This window comes from Nesoenas mayeri (genome assembly GCF_963082525.1).
Source record: "Nesoenas mayeri genome assembly, chromosome: 12".
In the NCBI taxonomy this organism is placed as follows: Eukaryota; Metazoa; Chordata; class Aves; order Columbiformes; family Columbidae; genus Nesoenas; species Nesoenas mayeri.
The window spans coordinates 7,174,460-7,194,942 of record NC_137547.1 but is presented as its reverse complement, the minus strand read 5'-3'; the positions used below and the strand labels follow the sequence as shown (position 1 = coordinate 7,194,942).

General features: G+C 45.5%; 2 protein-coding genes across 8 annotated transcripts in view; both read left to right on the top strand.

Annotated features, from left to right (window-relative positions):
* AP1G1 (adaptor related protein complex 1 subunit gamma 1) overlaps positions 1-6,613 on the top strand; it is a 44,037-nt gene extending 37,424 nt beyond the window's left edge. For 6 of the 7 annotated variants that reach the window (XM_080352032.1, XM_080352033.1, XM_080352034.1 and 3 more), the window contains 2 exons: positions 240-338; positions 2,709-6,613. In XM_080352032.1, the coding sequence (XP_080208158.1) occupies positions 240-338; positions 2,709-2,810 (201 nt within the window). In that variant the 3' untranslated portion in view covers positions 2,811-6,613. The remainder of the gene's footprint in view (positions 1-239; positions 339-2,708) is intronic. The other variant, XR_013922707.1, reaches the window with a different exon arrangement.
* Positions 6,614-8,195: 1,582 nt separating this feature from the next.
* Positions 8,196-20,483, top strand: part of PHLPP2 (PH domain and leucine rich repeat protein phosphatase 2) — a 29,247-nt gene continuing 16,959 nt past the window's right edge. The window contains exons 1-6 of the mRNA XM_080352184.1: positions 8,196-8,359; positions 8,660-8,898; positions 15,224-15,357; positions 16,721-16,911; positions 17,353-17,478; positions 18,637-18,791. Of these exons, the coding sequence (XP_080208310.1) occupies positions 8,228-8,359; positions 8,660-8,898; positions 15,224-15,357; positions 16,721-16,911; positions 17,353-17,478; positions 18,637-18,791 (977 nt within the window). The 5' untranslated portion in view covers positions 8,196-8,227. The remainder of the gene's footprint in view (positions 8,360-8,659; positions 8,899-15,223; positions 15,358-16,720; positions 16,912-17,352; positions 17,479-18,636; positions 18,792-20,483) is intronic.

Sequence of the window (20,483 nt, the reverse complement as noted above, 5' to 3'; positions counted from 1 at the left end):
CTACCTGGGTCTTGTGCAGAAAGCAGGTGGGACAGTGAATATTTTATTCTTTATGGGCAGGAAATTGAAGAACTGGCTTTTGTTTGTTTTTTAACTTGATTGTGGCTGTACATGTGCTCTCAGAGCCAGGAACTGAACTCTTAGCTTCCCTTGCTTTCTCTCAGTGCAAACAAATCACTTCATGTTCTTGTTCTTACTTGATTAAGCATCAAATTGTTTTCTCTTTGGCCTTTCTACAGACATTCCAGCTGCAGCTCCTGTCTCCCAGCAGCAGTGTCATCCCTGCATTTAACTCGGGGACCATCACACAGGTTATTAAAGTCCTGAATCCACAAAAGGTGAGTGATTTTGAGAACAGTTGTTAAAGATATTGTATTGGAATTGTGTATTTAGTGGCAATTGGCTGGGGTTGTGTCTCTGAGACACGGAGTGGTGGTAGTGAATGATGTGTTTTTAATGAGTCCGTTTGGTTAGGGTTAGGAAAAAGTTATGAAAAAGACGTGAGGTCCTGGGCACAGGTTTGGCCTTCTATTATTTGGTTATACTGCTAAAACAGATTCACAGCTGTGCTATCTTCTTGGATGTCTTTTGCATCAGAGTGGTTGTTAAACAGGTTTTTAGATGATCTTTCTAGAGGACCTCAGCCCAGTACCTGTGTGTTGTAGAAGTGATGTCTGAAAGGCAAGCATCTTGCCATATAAATGTGTTTAACATTCGTTCTTGCTCTCTGCAGCAGTGTTATTGAGATGCTTATTACACAAAAAGTAGCTTGATACATAATCTTAACAAAATTGTCTCTTTTCTCAAGTGGTGTAATTTGTTTTTAATGTGATGAGTGTAGTTTTAAACAGTTGATGGAAAGAATCTTTAGGTGAAATTTAATCATAATTCCATTTGTTTTACAGCCTTCAGAGCCAGCCTTCAAGGCTGGGTTACAACAGACTTGAGGGGAGGGAGGGCTGTGGCCAGCATGTCCTCCTTAAGAGGCTTTGCAAATATTCATATGGCATCAGAAAGGAAAAGAAACTTGAGATCATATATTCTTTCATCTGTGGGACACCCTTAAGATCTTAACCATCCTTAAGAACTCAAACCATCTTAAGTTTTTCATGGGTTAACACTTATGTACTGCTCTAGTTGTTTAGTGTTACTGCTAGACCGATGTGCAAATTAGAAAAATACTCAAATCCCAGCCCAAGATTTCACTGAAATGTCTGTCTTGTACTGCACAGGTTTTATGGTTTCCATGCCTCTCCCCTTATCTTCATGTAGTGTGGCCCCCTCTGCCTATATTAAGGCACAAGACTAATTATTTTCTTTGTCTTGTATACGTCTGATATTAATTTCTCTGTGGTGCTGTAGAGCATCTTTCAAAGATCACCTTCAAAGTTGTTTTCTGAACTTGGGAAGGTATAGGAATTTTCCTGTAAGGTGCCAGAAACTGCAATACATCCACCTCAGATGAGGCCCACAAAGTGAAGTACACATGGATAATGTGCGCTTTCCTGTCAGAACACCAGAATTCCTGCAAACACTTCAGAATACAGAAGTGCAAAAGTCTTTTATTACCCTCATCTCTTGCCTGCTGTTTAACTCTTCCACCTCAGGCATTTCTGCACCTCTCACTGTCCTTTACATTGCTACTCCTTGAGAGTACAGCTTTGCAAGAACCCTCTCCCTGAGATCGTGCAGTTACCCGGGATGCTCTGAGGGAGGCAACCTTGGAGCAGCCTTGCTGTTTAGGCGGAAGCTGTTTGACTTGTCACTGTTGTAGAAAAGTCTTCACCTGGACATGGACTGTCATTATGCTGGATTGAAAGGGATTGCCAGTTTCCTGAAACAACACCGAACAGAACAAGAACGGGCACTGGCTCTATTGCTCTATTAGTGATAAAGCACAGCTTCCTTACCCTGAGGCTGGCTGGAGCAGTCGTTGTCCTCCTTTCCTCCCTCTGCTGTCCCTTTTGCGTATTTCCCTGTAGGTATGAGGAAAAGAGCCAGAAATAGCCAACTTTTTGCTTCTCCTTTTAGGGTTTTTGGGAAACACGTTCTTTGCGGGTGAGGAGAGTAGGGAACCTGCCTGGAGCATGCTGTTCTGAAGGGCCACGTCCTATCTGGATGACAGCCAAACGATGGTGTAAAACAACTTCTGAGCTGTTGCATCATTTACTCACAGCAGGAGGAAATGTTCTTAGAGCTTCTGTTTCTAGTCTTTCTTAGGCTAATTCCTTCACAGTGCTACTGAGCTATGCAATACTTGAAGCTTCAAGGCTGCTGCTTCAAGTGACATCTAGTATGGGAAATGACACCTGTCCTCCTGAGTGTCAGTGCAGAGCAGCAGAGTCCAGATCTGCTTTCTGCTTTCTTCCCCTGTTAGCTGGGATTTTAAGGCAGTTTTCCTTGTACTTAAGGACTTCTGTGCTTGTGAGAGCCAGGCCAAGGCAGAGAAAGATGTGGGTAGAAGCTGTGCAATAGCTCTTCTTAGAGCTTGTATCTGATCTGAGAACTACAGTCCTACCAGATTAAGTGTTAATCTGCAGTGTCATAGTTTACCCTGCACATCTTCCAGCGAGCTCTTGTGGTGAGGAAAGGTCTGTGTTTTGTATTGATGGGGTAAGGGAGGGGAACTGGACATGGGAGGATTTACTGACCTTTAATGAAGACCTGAATTTGTGTTTTGTTTCTGTTTTTTTCGTTTTCTCTTGTAGCAACAACTACGTATGCGGATCAAGTTGACATATAATCACAAGGGCTCGGCAATGCAGGATCTAGCAGAAGTCAACAACTTCCCCCCTCAGTCTTGGCAGTGAGGCTCTGGCACCATTCTTATTCTCACCCCACCCAATCAAAAGAACACTGGGAAGAAGGTTGTGATCCTGGGCAATCCCCCAAACTGCACCATGGGCATGGGGAACAGATGAGACCTGCTGATGAGGAGGACTTTTCCTGAAGTGATTGCTGACTTTGAAGCATATCTGTTAAGACTAATCTCCTCTCCTCTGCTGATGAGGCTGGCGGCTTGTGGAGGCTACTGTGCACTCCCTCACACGTGCGTTCACAGCCAGCAGCGTTTCCTTCTCCTCTCCCCTCCTCTCCCCGGCCCCCCCGCAAAGAAACACAGCCTGGTTGGAAAAGAAGTCTGGAATTTCTAGCAGGGAAACTTTCTTCTCTCTGCAGCAAGCGAACAGCTGCCTGTTCTTTCTGCTGTCTCTTTCCCCTGGGGTGGGCAAGGCATTTTGTCATTCATTACTAGCTGGATTCCTTCAGGCACTTTCATCTGGGGCTCTGATTGGGGACTCCGGGGATGTCAGGCTGTCTTGCATCTTTCTTCTTGTATCCCCTATGTCTGAAGGGGCTGGAGGCTTCTTATGTCCTATTCAGTGCATTATTGTATCCACCCACCTCTTAGTTACGTGGTACATACCAAGAGCAAGCGAGGCCTTGGGAGTTCATCTGCAGCCCTGGGACAGTGCAGGAAAAGAGGTGCTGGTGAGAGCTGGTGAAATTGCTTTGGTGCTGTACTTGGAAATGAAGACATTACACTTGAATTTTCTTTCTTACCATCAGTAGCTACAGCCATACAGATTCACAGAGAGTCTTCTGTAGCTTCACCAGAAAGTGTGGTGATGAATGAGAGATGTAGAGATCCAAGGAGCAGCTGGTTTTCTACCACAGATGGTTTCAAAGCCTTTTAACCCATTAGTTGCGGTTTATGGGTAGAGAAGACATATTCCATTTTGTAGATCAGCCTTTGAGGGCTCTGTTCCTGCTGGGAGACTCATCAGAGACTATGCTGCAAAGTTGCTCTTCCCAGTTATTCCAGACCTTCTCAGTTTAATTTCCAGAGCCTGTTGTAGACCCCCTGGATTCCATTTGAGTTAATTCTGACTGGGATATTTGTGTTGTATCTGTAATACTGGCACTGAAATAAAGACCATGCGGTTTAAAGAGACCTTTTCCCATTTTGTTACTTAATTGATCCTTGTAGTTTGCTCCTTGCTCCCCTTTCAGAGAAATGTGCTAGTTCAGGTTCGGACTGAAAGTAAATAAACTGGGGTTTTTTTAGTGGATTCAATGAAGTAATTTGAGTATTGGGATGCAAAGATGTGAGGTTCAGTACTCCTCTAAGCTGACAGAAACCTGTGTTTGGTTCCGCTTCCTAGTGCGAACTGTTGTCGAGATGGCAGAGTTCTGTGAATTCTCGTGGAAGCGATGTACGGTGTGACAAAAGTATTTAGATGTTCAGCCCTCTTCAGGGAGAGAGAGGGGATGATGTCCTAGATCTTCATCCGTGAGTGTGCTGGTAAGCTGAAGGTGCTCCAGCTCCCAACCCAGTGTTTTCTCAAACAAGTGGCACATCTGCTGTATTTCTGTTACAGGGCTTTCCAGATAATGATTGTTCAGTGCTGGGATGGCAAGCTTGGACACAGGTTTTTGTGTCTGCAAAAGTGCTAACACTGGGCTCCAGTCCTGGATAAAAACATTGCACGAGTGGTGCACAGCGTACTTGGAGAAATGAAGACCTGTTCTGCCCTTGGATCAGGAGCAGGAGGCCACTAAAGGTTGTTCAGTCTGCTTTTAACTGCATTAAGTAATTTAATGTAAGGCTGACTGTCACTGATTTAAGTGCTGGTGTGTGTAGTGGAATAAGTTTAGCTTCTCTTGGAGGGCATTTTTGCTGCCGTATTGATTAAACAGGTTTCAGTCTTTGGGTTAGCAAAGAGCTTTATTATTCTACTGGAACTAGCATCAGCATGGGGTTATAAAATCCAGAATGATGATGTATGATTTTCTTAAAAGTAATTCTGGGTTGCTGTAGGGTCATGCCTTGGCTATCAACGGTGAGATGGATGCTGTGCTTCAGCAGGAAGCATCATGAAGCAGGCAGGCTTGCAGAAAATGGCTGAATCGAAGTCCGTTTGTAGGTGCTGAGCATTTACCTTTGTTGCTTTCACTGCAGTGGTGACTATTCGTCACCCCACTAGCTCGAACTCCTTAGTGCTGAAGGCTGAGCATGTTAAATCTGGCATCCGGTGAGCTCTGAGGGTGTCCCAGGTATGAAGCTGATGGAAAGTCTTCGCCTTAGTTCCTGAACGCCCCGTAACCTTCCCTGTTCTCACAGAACTGTGCATGGTCCCTGGTACCGAAAGCTGGGACACCTCAATCTCTGTTGGGTTTTGCTGTGAAAGGGCACTGGTGCGGGAGATTAGATGGGCAGAGAGAAGTAAATGGTCTTTCACCCAGCTGGGTTGTTGCAGCATAGTTGGGAACAGCTTGTTGTGCTTGTTTTCTGTCCACCAGAGCAGCTGGGTTTGTTCTCAGCCCTGTCTGTTAAGCTTGTAGAGAATTCCTACTGTGTTCTGGGCTCCTTCAGTGGCCTTTGCACAGAATGTTTGTGTTTTGAGAAATAGATTATTTGTCATATATTTCTTAGATGAGCTGAAGGAGGTGGTGCACATATCTCAAATGCATCTTGCTTGTGGCCATCCCTTGGCTATGAGGTTCTCCTTTGTAGCACCCACATGTTCCTGTTGTCCTTAGAGCATTCCCCGTGCTGAAGCCGGGGCTCTCACACTAACACGGGTTCCACGCGCTCCGTACATGCCGGACCACATGTCACTGCTTGTCCACCTCCTGAGCCCTGTGCTGCCGCTTTGTGTTCTCACAGCAGGGCGCTCAGGACAGGGTGAGCTGTCTCTCCACCAGCTGCACACAACAGTTCTTACAGGTCTGGTCAACATTGTTCTTGGTTCAGTGTAAGGGGAACATAAAGGGAGCAAGACACAGACTTCGTGGTTACTCTTACTGATACCTGCACAGGAGGCTTTGGAGCTGAGAGAGATTGCGTGTCTGTTTTTTCAAGTGAATGTATTTTAAGTCAAAAAATGACAGAGTAATGACTGTAGCGGGCCCGACAGGGGAGGAGACATGGGAAGATCCTAAGCTTTGACTTTGTCCAGGTTTTTGAGGGGACCAAATATGGCCTTGAACAACCTTTTGAAGCAATAGCAGTGAGGGGACTGCCACCCATACAGTACCTTGGGTATGTAACTGTGCAGATGCTGAAACAGCTGGGAAGGTGGCTCAGTGCCTTCCCCGGGCTGGTACCGGCTGCCGGAGGGAGCAGCAAAGATGGATAGGGTTTTTCTTTATAGACCTGCTGGTGCGCTTTCTATGTGTTCATTTTCTACTTGGGGGCTATGAGGGAAGGAGCTATGGGACTGCTTCCCTCTGAACTTTCACTCTATTCCTGTATATTCCTTTTTCTTTCCCGATGTTGTAATTTACATTTTACATAGAGCCCCATCCCACCTCCTCGACAGTATAATGTTAAAAAAAAATTTAAAAAAAAAAATCCCACACCACGCCCAACCCCAAAATGAAACCCCAACAAACCCAACAAAATTTAACATAAAAACATGCCGTTTGAGCAGGGAGCCTGGTGGCATTTGAACTCCTGCAGACCTATTTTTGAGATGTGAAAAATTTAAATAAATGCTGAGTCTTAGGTGAGTGAGGAGCATAACGGATGTAAACATTTACATGGATGCATTAGACTTCTGCTGTGTGTATTGTCTTTTGGTTGAAACAAATTATGAAGTAACTAATAAAATGAGTCAATATTCAATGATTTAAAACTGTGCCTTGTTGCTTTTTGCAAGTACAACTTATTGATTCTTAATGTTTGGCCGTGACAAGGTCAGATGATGTGAAATAACAAAGGTAGAATTTGAAAAACTTTCCAGGAAGTTTTGCAGAGCAAAATTAATAGACAATTACAAAACTTCATAAACAGTTGATGTGAAACACCACCCCGGGCGAGTGCTCATGTGTGCCAGCAGCGCTTGGTGAGGTGCTGCAAGGGCGTGATGAGCTGTGACACGTGAAGGTTTTTCCCTGGTGTATCCAGCCTCCCCTGGGGCTGGTGAGGGTTCCCTTGCTGGTTAAAAAGCCCCTTTTACACTCCCTGTGATGTGGGACAAGGCCACTTGTGATCTCAGTGTCTGGTAAAGCCGATCACCTGCCTGCTGTAACATTATCCTTGTGTTTTCTAGTCACAGCACCATTTTATTAGATAACTTTTCATGTGTTTTCTAGCACATAATTGCACCTCCCTGCAAGGAACAGTCCCCTCAGTATTGTCATGTGTCCTTTTAGGGACGTCTTGGGGCTAAGTAGTTGCAGAACCGCTGAAGCGTAGCTAGAAATGCATTGTAATTGTGCTGTTCTTTAGCGAAAACCCAATGAAAATTTGATTTATTTTTAAAGTCTGGGAACGTTAAGGACTAGGTGGCCTTTTCTGTGACTGCCTTGGTTTAATGACATGAACTAATACTTTTAACCTTGCTGGTAAGATGGTTGTCTGTCAGTCCTGTATTTTTAAGGAGAGCCCTCCAGGCACCGCAGAACTCAGAAATGGCATCAGAAAGTGCCGGTTCGTGTGTCAGCAAACAGTCCCTGATCTCGGGCCCCGGGTGGACCCCTTGGCCGCTGCTCTTGGCGTCAGTGCACAGGTGAGCAGAGCGTCTGACCCACCGCGAGGGAGGCGGGAGCTGTTTGAAGGGAGCACGGAACAGAACCCAAAGTGTTTGGTGTAGTTGAAGTACCAACGGGGAGAATTTGGAAAGCACATCTGGACTTCAGTCTGGGAATGACCAGAAATAGTGTAGCAAGGTGGTGGTGACAGGCTAAAAGGGTGTGAGAGCGGGGTGCTGGTGATCATGGGGAAGGCAGGAGGCTTTTGTTGTTGTGTTTAATGGGCTCGATCCTGTTAAATAATCTCTTAAATAACGCTGTCCTAAAGCACTAATCCCATTCCGGTAAGATGCGCAGTAGTGATGATAATTACCCGCAGGGGGCGGGGGCCGGGCGGCTCTGGCTGCTCCCCGCGGGTGCTGCTCCCTCACACTCCGCGCTTGCGGACCCTGCAGGGACGGCATCGCACAAACGCGCTGCTCGGGGGCCCCGTGTCCCGCCGAACCCCTCGGCTCGGCGCCTCCTCGGGAAGACAGGCGGGCGGCCCAGGCCGGGGCAGTGACGCGGCGGGGCCGCTGCTGCGCTCGCCGTCCCCGCCGAGGACGAGCCGCTCGGTGCCCACTCAGCCCCGGACAGCGCCCGCGCAGCCGCGGGGCCTGGGCGGTGGAAGCCCGCGCGCTTCCGGGGCGGGGCCTGCGCGCAGCCGGGGCGGGGCCGCCGCCGCTGCCGGGGTCTCGGCGTCCGGCCGGCGATGGGGGAGGCCGGGCCGGGGGCCGGGCCGGGGCCCAGGCAGGCGCCGAAGCCCGAGGAGGACCAGGCGGCGGCGCCGGGCTGCGTGCGGAGGGGCCGGGCCGGGCCCCGCGGCGGCATCCGGGTGCTGAAGGTGAGGAGGGAGCGGGGCCTGCGGCCGCCCGGGGGCTGCTCGGCGGGGCGGGGGCGGCTCACCGCGGCGGGGCCGCTGCCCGCCTCGGCCTTGGCGGGACGGCCGGGCGGGGCCGGGCTGTGTCCGTGCCCGAGCGGGGCGGCCCGTGGGGCAGCCTGTCCGGCCCGTGGGGCTCCCTGTCCGGCCCGTGGGGCTCCCGGCGGCCCGTGGCGAGCGGTCCCGAGCCGGCCGGGGCGGCGGGGCCGGGCGGGCGGTCGCGGCGGGGCCGCTGCTGACGGCCCGGTCTGTGCTGCCTTGCAGAGGATCGTGAAGCGCAACGGGAGCCGGAGCTGTTTGAACAGGAGCCGGTTTGGCTCCCGCGAGAGGGACTGGCTGAAGGAGGACACCGGCCGGGGCTGCGTGTGCGTCTATGGAAGAGACTCCGCGGCTTCTTCAGACCTGCGCCTGGTCCTGTGCACGGTGCACACCCCGGTGTCCGAGATCTGCGATGGGGAAGGCAGGAAAAACCTCTTTTTGCAACTTCATGGAGACCTGGTCCGGTGAGGGCTGAGAAATGATAAATCTGTTTGAGAAACGCTTGCTTTAGTCTCGCAGGGCTCTGTTCACTGTGGCCTGTGTGTGTTAGCAGGGCAGCCGCGGAGCAGACAGGTGATGGGGAGCACTTAGATACACCTTTGAGTAATGCAGTTCATAAAAATGAAGTGTGGTCCACCTTTTGCACATTTCTTAGTTAAGCTATTGATGTTTTAGCTGGGAGGGTTTGGCTGGTGCTTCAACCAGAAATATATCTTAATTTTGTACGTAGAGGCTACTGCTCACATGCAGTTTGTTGTGGTTTAACACGATACGCAGCTAAACACCACACAGCCACTCCGTCACCCCCCAGTGGGGTGGGAAAGAATCGGAAAAAAGGTAAAACTTGTGGGTTGAGAGGTTAATCAGATGGAAAAAGAAGGGAAAATAGCACTAATGATAAAAGCACATACAAAACATGTGACGCGCGATGCAGTTGCTCAGCACCTGCTGACCGATGCCCAGCCAGTCTCCAAGCAGCAGCCCTCTGGATGACTTTCCCCTTGTCTACATACTGGGTAGACACCGTATGGAGCATCCCTGGGGTCAGCGGTCCCAGCGCGTCCCCTCCCAGCTCCTGTGCAGCACCAGCCTCGCTGCCAGGGCAGCGCGAGGAACTCAAAACTGCTTGACTTACTGTGAGCGCTGCTCAGCGACAACTAAAGCAGCGGTGCGTTATCAACGTTATTCTTGTCCTAAATCAAAAACGCAGCACTATACCAACTACTAGGAAGAAAATTAACTTTATCTCAGCCAAAACCAGGGAAGTTACATTCTATGGTATGGATGTTTTAGTGTCCAGAAAACTTACACTATTTAAGAGGCTGTGGACAGTTATTCTGAGTCAGTGAAACACATAAAGTACTTTCACAGTTATATCATGTAAAATGTACGTGTTATTAATTTTTTTGCTAATAAGAGCTGCTGGGTAAATAATTAAAGGTAGACAGAAACATTGTTTAGTAAGGGTTACATAAAGAAGGCTCAAGCGTCAGATTATATGTCTTATGCCTGTAATCGATTTAGACTGAAGATAGGCAGCTCAGGGTTTAATGTGCCTGAACTTTATTATGTGGGTGTATTATGGACTCCTCTAGGTTTACAGGCTCCCATTAGGTTTGTTAGGATTCAGACTTTGCATCGAATCTTCTGGATATAAGAATCAGTTATAAAGCTGCCGCTCCTGTTCTCAGGGGAAAAATATACCGTGGTCTCCTTACCTGAAGGATGAGCAGGAGAGACAACACGCGCTGAACAGTACTAGTCACTGGTTTTTGGTAGTGAAGCAGAAGTCGGGAATTGTATGTGTCCACGTTTTAAAAACATGGCATGTGTTTGGTGAGGTGGAAGGAGGGAGTGTTGGTGGCGAGAGATGCAGAGGGTAGGATGTGGTTAAAACCGACTGTTGTAAAAGAAGCTATTTAGAGCTGTTTGCCTTGCAGAGCCTGGGTTATCAGAACCAGGGATGGGTTAGTCCGAAATACTGCGTGAGGGTCCACGGACACTTGAACGTAACCATCGAGGCAGCTGAAAATCTCCATTCATGGCTTGAAGAATTTATAAGGAAATTGGCTTTTTTGGACTCTTAACAGTGAATGGATTTTCCAGCATTTAGAGAGAAGAGCAGACCCTTTACTGCAGATCATGAGGAAGGCTGGGTAGAGCTTGTACTTGTGTTTAGAAAGGACCATTGTTGGGGATTTTTTTAGCTTTTGAAAAGGCTCTTGTGTTTGTTTTTAGTATCTGTCTCCTCATGCGAGGTAGCTGTGCCTGTCTTTGGTTTGTGTCAGGCTTTGCTCTGGATTAGCAAACTGGTCCTGCCACCACTGTTTTGGAAGCAAGTACCAAATTGTAAATGTTTACTTCCCACTCTTGTTGCCTCTTGGTGTGTCTAGTGCTGCGTCCAGCTTTGTCTCAGACTTCATGCAGAGTTCTCGATTGCAGCCTGCCTGTTCCTTGTAATTCTCAGAATGCATTTACCACAGAGGAGATCCCCGAGTTATTTCCCACTGGAGATGTTCCCGGTGGAGGGAGTTACCAGCATGGGGTCGGTAACACCTGCGTGAGCAGCGGGAAGGCAACCTGCTTGGTGTCCACAGCAAGGTGACAGAATGATCAAGAGATCCCCCTGCACTTCCTTGAACAAAGTTTGCTGATTGCTTTAATAACGTGTTCACAAATACAAATTACTCTCTTAAGCATTAACATAAGCCTCAGTTATGCATTTGTAGAAGTGCTTGGCTCTAAGCTTCTAGATCTTTATAGAAGGTCCTAAGAAGTCTGAGAACCTGGTCTGAACTGAAGAAATTTCTGCAGAGAGAGAAGCACTGATGGCATTATGCTCTTTTGAACTAATCTCTTGTCCCATGTCCATCTCTCAAAGGAGGCAAAGAAAAAGCATTTCATAAATCAGCTTTTCACACTGATTGTACAAAGAGCTCTATCTTAGCCAGACTGGGATCTGCGTCCAGGAGTTCCAGGAAGATGAGCAGTGTCAGGGTGATTGCTGGTGGTGCAGGTGATCTGCACCGTTTGAATTTCCATTCCTGACTTCTGTTTTCCTTTTTTGAGGTATTTGTTTTGGAAGCTATTTTCCATTTTATTGTGGAAAACATGAGATCTGGTCCTTGCTTATAGGCTCTCCAAATTATTTCAGAAGACTTCTCATCTCATTGAAGATGCAAAGTGGATGACATCATCAAGAGTTAAGTCATCCCACTTACAGAGGCAAGTTACACTTTTGTGATACTGAGTCAAACTTGGATTCTGCTTGTAAGACACATGAAGTGGTACCAGGTAACTTCTATGTGGTTTTGAGATTAGAATTTGACACAGAGCTAAACAACTAAACCTGGGCAGGCAGAGATGCTCCTCGTGCAGTTCAACAAAGTGAAAAGCCAAGTCTTGCACCGGGGAGGAGGAGCCGCGGGCATTGGAACGTGCTGGAGGCTGCGCGGCGAGAGAGCAGCTCCGTGGAGAAGAACACAGTGACAGGAACACAGGGCTTCCCTCTGAACAGCAGGAAACGCTTTTTCACTGCACGGGAGCCAGAGCACTCCACAGGTTACCCAGGGAGCTGGAGGAGGCTCTATCCTTTGAGATTCGGAAAACCCAACTGGACGTGGCCCTGCTGATTTCTGATTTCCATTTTACTAGTGCTAATGGATGGACCGACTTCAGAAAGAGCGTATATTTAAAGTCTTAAAGTCATACTTGCCGTGGAGATTAAAATCACTGTCTAGTCAGTGTAATGGGATAGAAATATCTGCACTGAATTGGTGGCAAGTTGAACAGCAGTAATCATCTCAGCGCAGTAGTTCGACATTATGTCCCTTTAACTGCTGTGGATTCTGAGCATTTGTTTCAATTTTTTTTTTTGAAAGTTTAGGTGAATTTGGCTTTCACTACTTTTTTTTTCTTCAAAAAAGGCATTACAAATAATTGGGAATATGGCAGAAACTTTATCCTTGTCATACATGTGTGTTATAGCATCTGATTTGGATGCCAGAAGAGTATTGATAAGCCTGGGGAGGGTAAGGAGGGTGTTGTGCTTTCTGCTGAAATGTATCTGAGTTTGCATTAAACTACACTGAGTAGCTCTTTATTTCCTTTTGTTTCCTGTTTTAAAGAAGGGGCAGAAAGAAAAGGCAGTTTTCCAAATGTTTTTTCTATTTAAAAAAAGCACCACCCCAAAACCCCACAAGGCACCAGCAGCAGCATTGCTGACCGTCAGCTGCTCACAGCTGGGACTGGAATATCAGTGTCTTGTGTGAGTTTTGGACTACACTTACAGTGCATAGCAAATTGCTTTCTCTGACATTGCCTTTGGTCGCCTTGGAAGCTTCACAAAATTAGGATAACTCCTAAAATCAACCGAAAGTTGTGACTGGAGATGGACATCGGTGTGAATAAACAATGCTTTTCACTGGGTAAGGCAGCTGGCATTTCATAAACTAGAATTTAAATCCTACTAGTCCATTCAAGGAAGGAATAAGAACAGGTTTCAAAGCAAACCAACTCTATCAGGGAGTGATCCTTTGGGTGGATTTGAAGATGCAGATCAAGGTTTTCCTCCTTCATCTGTTAACTAAAAGCCTATTCATTAGTTGAAATTTGCCAGTAACTCTGGTGATATTTAGGACTGGCTTGAAGACCAGAGTCTGCTGGGCCTGACATCAGCTAAGTAATCAGGAGAAGCTCTGAGAGACAACTTCTGCAGTGGAAGGAAGGGGGTTATTTCATATACACCATCTGGCCAGCAGGTCGATGTATTTCCTTGTAAAACAAAGTGGGGAGCAGAGTTGCACTGATCAGTCTTAGCAAACACTGAGTGGTAAGAACTGTTTTTTTGAATCAGCTGTGTATCAACTACTTTGTCTTTTCAGGCCAGAATCTTTGTTGTTTTGGACCATAACTTTGAGAGTAATTCTGTTTCTGATCCAGAGGTCCTGTGTGTGAAATCAAGAGGTGTGATGTATGTGCTTGAAATATCTAAGGTCATTTTACTTCTTGAGGTGTGTCCTGCTGACTGCAAAGGGAGTCTGGATGACTTGTAAATTGTGCATGTTTTATGAAAACAGTCTTGCCTTAGTTATGATATGACTTTTGTAAAGCTGTCAGTAATAGTGGAAACTCTATAGTATAATAATTTTTAAAAATCAGAAATATTTTTGTTCTTCGGGTGAGAAGAAGCAGAAAGGTTTGGTACATAAAGTAATAAATTATTTCACGTTAACACACACAGTATAAATGATGTATGCAAGTCAACAAAGTTTAACAGAAAAGAGGTCTTACTGAACAGACTTGATCTTGATGCTTTGAAACGTTGAGCTGGACTGCCAAAGGCCTCAGTCGCTGTTGCAGCGTGTGGTGTTGGACGGGGCTCCGAGCAGCCGGTCGGTGACCATGTCCCCGCTCCATCCTGGGCGGGGGCGCTGCGAGGGTCCCTTCAACCCAAACCGAGCTCTGATTCTGTGTTGGTATGGCTTTGGTACAAAAACAACGCACAAACCAATAAGCCTTGTTGGCTGATACCATACAAGTTGGAAATGGTTATTCAGTGTAAGGTGTTTTTTTTCATGACAGATTAGTGTATGTCTGAATGAAGAAAGGTAAACTTGCCTTGTTCGGTTGCTCTGTTAATAATCTGTGGCTAAAAGAAAGGTAACAGCTCGGGATGGCAGAGATGGACAGAGTGTGATGAGCACTAAGTCAATGCAGTGTTTTTTCCTAGGTGGTTTGTCATTCAGTATGACATGGAAAACCCTCCTTTTCAGTATCGCTGGATATAGTTATGTAAAACCCAAGTGTACTAAATACTAAAAACAAGAGGAAAGAGGCTTTAACTTGCAAAAACTGCAGTTCAGGAAGGCTTGTGGATTGAAGGCATATGAATGAACGTGCCAAATAGTGGTTTGAACCAAGAATATAAATATAGAATATAAACACAGATATAGAACCAAGAAGCATCTGTATGGTTTATATAGTCAGTTCAAGGATACAGCGAATAGTCATGGTGCTAACGCTTACAGAATGTTGGTAAGCTAAAAAAAAAGTGGTAAAATTTATTTAAATTTAGCATGAAACACTTATTTTTATTTCAGAAAATAGCAATTCAGCTTGTCTGGAAGAAGTGAGATGAGAGGATCAGAAAACATCTTTTCTCTTCTGAATATACTAAACCTGATGTTTCATGAGAACTTTCTCTTATTGCCATTTATTCAAGTTAGCCACTGAATCCTTCCTATGGTGTGCTGTAGTTCTGAAAGCATCTTTTATTTAAATGTACAGTTTGAGGTATTTGCCAAAGCATGATAGTCTTGCACTGATGAGAACTAAAGAGAATGGGAAATTTCTATTTTCGTTCTTTTTAGAAGTTATTCTTCAGGAGGATTCTTATATGCTTTGCTCCCAGCTGTAATTGGAAGAGAAATTTAAGTAGAGTTCTTTTATATCTTTCAGTCATTATACGTAGTTTTTTTTAATTATTTGACATCTTTTTGGGTAGTATTTTTGGTTTTGTTTCTTGTCACTGTTTCCTGCTGGTGCTCCTTAAATTATGAAATGGAAATGATCATGGGTCCTATGGCTTATGCTATCGCTTCTCCTTCCTGTTTCTCCTCTGCAGTGTAGAGCGAGTGCTGCCCGGCCAGCAGGCTGTGCAGACCCAGCGTGTTCGCCAGACCGCGGCGGAGGAGCAGAGCAACCAGCGTGTTCATTCCGCTTTAGCTGCAACCTGACTTGTTTAGTCCGTTTTGTGTTCTCAAACTACTTTCTTGTATGTTTTGACAGGAGGCTGGAGCCCACAGAAAAACCCCTTCAGATTGTCTATGACTACTTGGCTGGGCTGGGCTTTGATGATCCGGTCAGAATGCAGGAGGAGGCAGCAAACTCTGATCTCAGCTGTATGATTCGCTTTTACAGCGGTAAGAAATTGTGTGTGTGCACACGCACTGCTCCTGTAGCCTGAGCTGTGAGGTGAAACTCATTTGATGCCCAAGTCGTTGACCTGTTGGGTTCACAGGTGGCTACATCGAACACTCACAGTACCAGTCAGCATTTCTTAAAATAAAGGGTTTTCAAGATTCAAAGAATAATCCCATAATTCTTTATTTTTCTTGATCCTATATGTGGCTTGAGAAGTGACAGCTCCACAGGAGGATCTGGGCAAGGATATGTGTGGGTATGGGCAGCGAAGTTCCTGGTCAAATATCTCTGCAGCCTGGAGGCAGAGAGTGAAGGTGCCAGCTGGTTAATACAAACGCAGGCTGCCCTTCGAAACCCCGTGCGCTTCCTTGCAGAAGCGAGACCTGAGAGTGGCCTGTGGAATAGGTTTGGCCAGGATACCACGTGCATAAGGAGCAACAGAACAAGAGTTGTGGGCCTGTTGGTGTATGGTGCTAGCAGTCAGAAAAGGAATTCACTGAAGTGAAGAGTAAATATAAAAGAAATAAGGGGGAAGCAAATCTGATAATGAAATTATTTCATTACTTTTAAACGTTCACCTGTGTATTTTTTGCATTTAAAAAAAAAAAAATCAAAGTGCTTTTAATGGAAAGCTGTTCTTGCGTAGTGGGGCTGGCTAGCCTAAGCTGCTAGCCATCATTTGTTTATTCAGTGCCAAAAAATGGAATCATAAGCAATCAGCTTCTCTACCCCTTTGCCCAAGACAAACCCCTTCTGTCTGGGAGCTGTGTGCAGAACACGCAAAGCAGTGTAGACGTATAATGCGGATGGAAAGAAGCATGACATTCGTAGCCCAGATTTACAGGGCGAGGAGGAGGGAGTCAATAGTTACTTCAGCTGGGATGAGGAGAGGCATCAAGCACAGGGTTGCAGAGAATATTTGAGGAAAAAAAAGAGCAATTTTTGAGGGGTGTGTGAAGCAGGATCTGCTGAAGATTCAGGCACAGTGACTCCATAGAAGCAAGTAGGTAGAAAATGGAACTGAGTAGTTTCAGTCAGCATGGCAGGGTAGTCCTGCTTAGAAAGAGGTTGTAAAGGAAGAAGTGTGAGGATTGAAGAGTGTTCAGGAGACCTGTTGTAAGAAAGTAAAAATGAATGCTGACAAAGCAGTTCTTAAAGGTAGCGGAGGAGTTAGAGGGAATGCTATAGAGGATTATGTAATAATTTTGCAAAGCCTGCAGCTGTGAACATAAGGGATGAAGTAATGCATTTTAGCCAGAGAAACATTACTTAGAGTTGTAGAGTCATGGAATGCTTTGGGTTGGAAGGGACGTTTAAAGATCATCAACGGAAAGTAAACGCTAACGTCCCCTTTATCTTCAGAAAAGCCATGTCAAGTGGAACAGTTGGATCGCATCCTGCTCTCCGGAATCTATAATGTACGCAAAGGAAAGACGCAGTTGCACAAATGGGCAGAGCGCTTGGTAATTCTCTGTGGTACGTGCCTCATTGTGTCCTCTGTGAAAGACAGCCACGCAGGGAAGATGCACATCTTGCCTCTCGTTGGAGGGAAGGTAAGACTGTTTTGCTGGCTTCCTGTGGCTTAGAAAGGAAGAAGGGATTATAATGATGGGTATTATGCACAGGAGGTTAATCTAGGCTTTTGTAGCAAATTACTGCATGAACATATGCAGAGAGCTGTACAACCCCTCTCTACTTGCTTTGCTTAGGTAGTGGTCTTAAGGCAAATAAAACAGGGAGACACTAGTTCTGCTTTCACATTAGTAGCCAATGTTGTGAAGGGGCATTCTGGAAATTATGACTTCTTGGATCTACTTCAGCAGGAAGATGTTAAGAACAATTTAGTTCTATGTTTCTCTCCAATAACTTTACAACTCTGTTTTCAGCAAAATGTAATGTTACTGGTAGTCAGTAATACCTCACTCCAGGCTTCAGAGCCATTGTAATTGCTGAAATTTAGGCAGACTATTTTGTTTTCAATTCTCCCTTTGCAGGTGGAGGAGATAAAGCGTCGTCAGTACACACTGGCTTTCACATCTGCAGGAGCGCAGGCTCAGACGTACCACGTTTCCTTTGAGACACTGTCGGAGTGCCAGCGCTGGCACCGGCGGGCAGCCACGGTGAGGCCGGGGGCTGCGGTGCTTTGGGCGGCGGGTGCGGGTGAGGAGGGGGTTCTGGTGCAGGCACTGGTGAGGCCACGATGCTGGAGAAAGTCCCCAGGACACTTCCCGGCTTTCTTCATTTCTTATGTGCTCAGGACTACCGAGATTTTCTTTTAGCCTTCTCCATCTGCCTACGCAACAATGTTGAGTAGTAGTTCTGCATTTTTTTCAGCCCTGCTGCACCTATTGAGAGTAGCTAGTCGCAGGTCACTAGAGCAAACCACAGGGACTGGTTGGCTTTACAGCCATAGAAACCTATAAATTTCATCTGTTGTCATACTTGAACCTGCCTAAACTGTGGCCTGGACTGGCATGATGATAGGTTTGAGTTAACACAAGAGATCATAGGTCAGCATGGAAATGTACTTTGTTCAGAGCTGCATCCTTATTCCATGTTAAAGGACAATTAGATGGCAATAGCTCAGTGCTGACCCACGCTTTGACCTCATATATATATATATATAAAAATAATATTATGAAATATGAAAGCAGGTCATAAAACCTGGAATGCAGCACTAGAGACCTCAAAACAAAGCAAGTGTAATGAAAGGAGATCTGATATTTGCAAAGACTTTATGAAATGTTGCAAAACTGTAATTTATGATACTTTTTTGTCTTAATAGGTTATGTTTCTAGTATTATGCCCTGAACAAGCTAACAAAAGAAAGTCAAAAGAAGTAGCTAGGCGAAGCAGAGGTTCTGTAAACTGGAAAGTGAGCTGCTTCCTCTTGCTGATCACATCTTTGGAAGGCACTCAGAGATGATGTTTTCTCACTAGAGTTTCCTCAGCCCAAGATATGGTTTTCTGCATTAGGTTGGCTCTCTTACCATCCAGTTTTTAGGTGGCACCTGTTGCACATACAGAGCAGGGCTTTCTGTGTGTCCTGGTTGGTATCCAGATATGCATCCTTGTCAGGGGATGCAGGAACAATAGTAGCAAATGGCATAAACTCGTACTCCGTGGACTCAGTTTCCTGCGTGGACTCTACCTGGTGTGGGTACAAGGGGGTTCTTTCCTCTTCCTGCACGCTGTTTACTACTTGCATTCTTTGACCTTCCATCACACTTCCAGAGAAAAATTGTTGTGCAGCTGCAGATCTTCCTTCTTCTTTTCAGGTTGTGTCTATGCGACTTGGCATGGTTGATCTGTCATGCTACAGCCTCGAGGAAGTACCTGAGCACCTCTTCTACAGTCAAGACATCACCTACCTCAACCTACGACACAATTTTATGAGAGCAAGTGGAGTGGGGAGTCTCGACTCCCTTTGCAGGTCTGCAAAGAATTATTTTTCTTCTGCATTTGGAGTTCTTGCCATGTGCATCCAGGGATGAACAGGAGGGGAAGTTTATTGCCCATTTTCTTGGGGATGGTAAAAAGGCTGATCTTCAGGAAGTCCCCTCTAACAAATGAGGGGCCTAGGAAGCAGACCTGAGCAGCACTGGCAGGCATAAGCTTCCAACAATTTAGATTATTTGTGAGCTCTCTTCCACAGTCTCTGTGCTAAGTTGGGTCTGAGCTGAGCCTTGTAGAACGATATGCCATTTGTATGGAGAAGATGCAATAGTGATATAAGGCTCCTTGCTAAACAGAGAACATTTTGGGGTGTAAAATGGAAGATGAAGAAAAGCAGAATGCTGCTGTTGTGGGTAGGATTTTGTAGGAAGGAGTGGAGACCTGAAAAAGCCTGTTTTGGAAAGTTCTTAATGTGCATTTGGAGTTGGCTGAGAGCCTGTGAGACTCCAGCTTTGCTTTGGCAATGTGTAATGATCTGCTTCTAAGAGAGCAGCGGTTGTGTGATGGTATGTGTTGGGGAACAGAAACGTGATGTAGTCATCTTAGGTAAGTGAAGGGGTCTTACAAAAATATTTTAAAATTAAGTCCCGAAAACTGTAAAGATCCAGAGAAGGTTTGTCTGTTGATATCTATGCTAGACATGCTAAAAATAATTCAAGGAGTTTATGAATTTCTAAAGCTATTAGGAAGCCTTCAGTCATATTATCAAATACCTCTCTGTTTGGAACACGTGCCTTAAGAAAAGTTTATTTGGAGAAATTTTGCAAAACTGCAGTTTTTTTATTTGGGTCGGGGTTTTTGGTGTGGTTTTGTTTGGTTTTGTTTGATCTCTAGGAGCCTATTACCAGGTTATTTCGTTTTTCTTCTAACAGAGTAATGAGATGCCCAGGTACCCATGTGGGTATACAGGGAAAAAAAATGCTCCTCTGTGGGAATTCTTTGAAGTTTCATTGAGAGCCAGAGTCTAGTCTGGTTCTAATTCCAAACTTGTTTAAATGTTTTCCAGCTGCTGAATTATAGTAGATTCTGTTATTGGAAAAGCTGCTTAAAATAATTCAAGATTTTGCTTTCTACTCCTCTCTTTAAATACATTTTATGGTGTTGAAAACTGTATCAGAACTTTATTTTCTAAAATGCGATATCCTTGGTTCACAGGATCAGCAAAGGGGCTTGACATTTCTTTTGACCTTGTATGTAGTCAACAAGAGATCTGACATGTCAGAAACTCAACTCTTTTCCTGGCAGTGACTCTGTCTGATGAAGCTGAAATCCTCAAACAAAAGCCATAAAAGAAGCCCTCACTTCACACAGTCTTGAATAAACAGGTAGCATTAGGTAACCTACATAAGGCTGCTCGTTGCCTTTTGAAAAGATTTTCTTTCTGAGGTTTTCAGGATGTTTATCAGGTCACAGCCTCGGATGAAGAAGCTTGCTCACTTGCCGTAGGTGTTAGCGGTGCCCAGGGATGGGCAGCTCCAAACAGCAACATTTTTTGCAATGATCAGATCTCGTCCTCTGAGAAAATCTTTGAAGCTCTAGAAATCTCATTAGCTAGAACTATAAAACAATGGAACAAAATAATTAAAAGGGAAGCATTAAGCAAAGGAAATTAAATAACACCACCTGTTTTGTGACCTCTCCTGGCTTATATTTTCTGTAGCGTACTGCC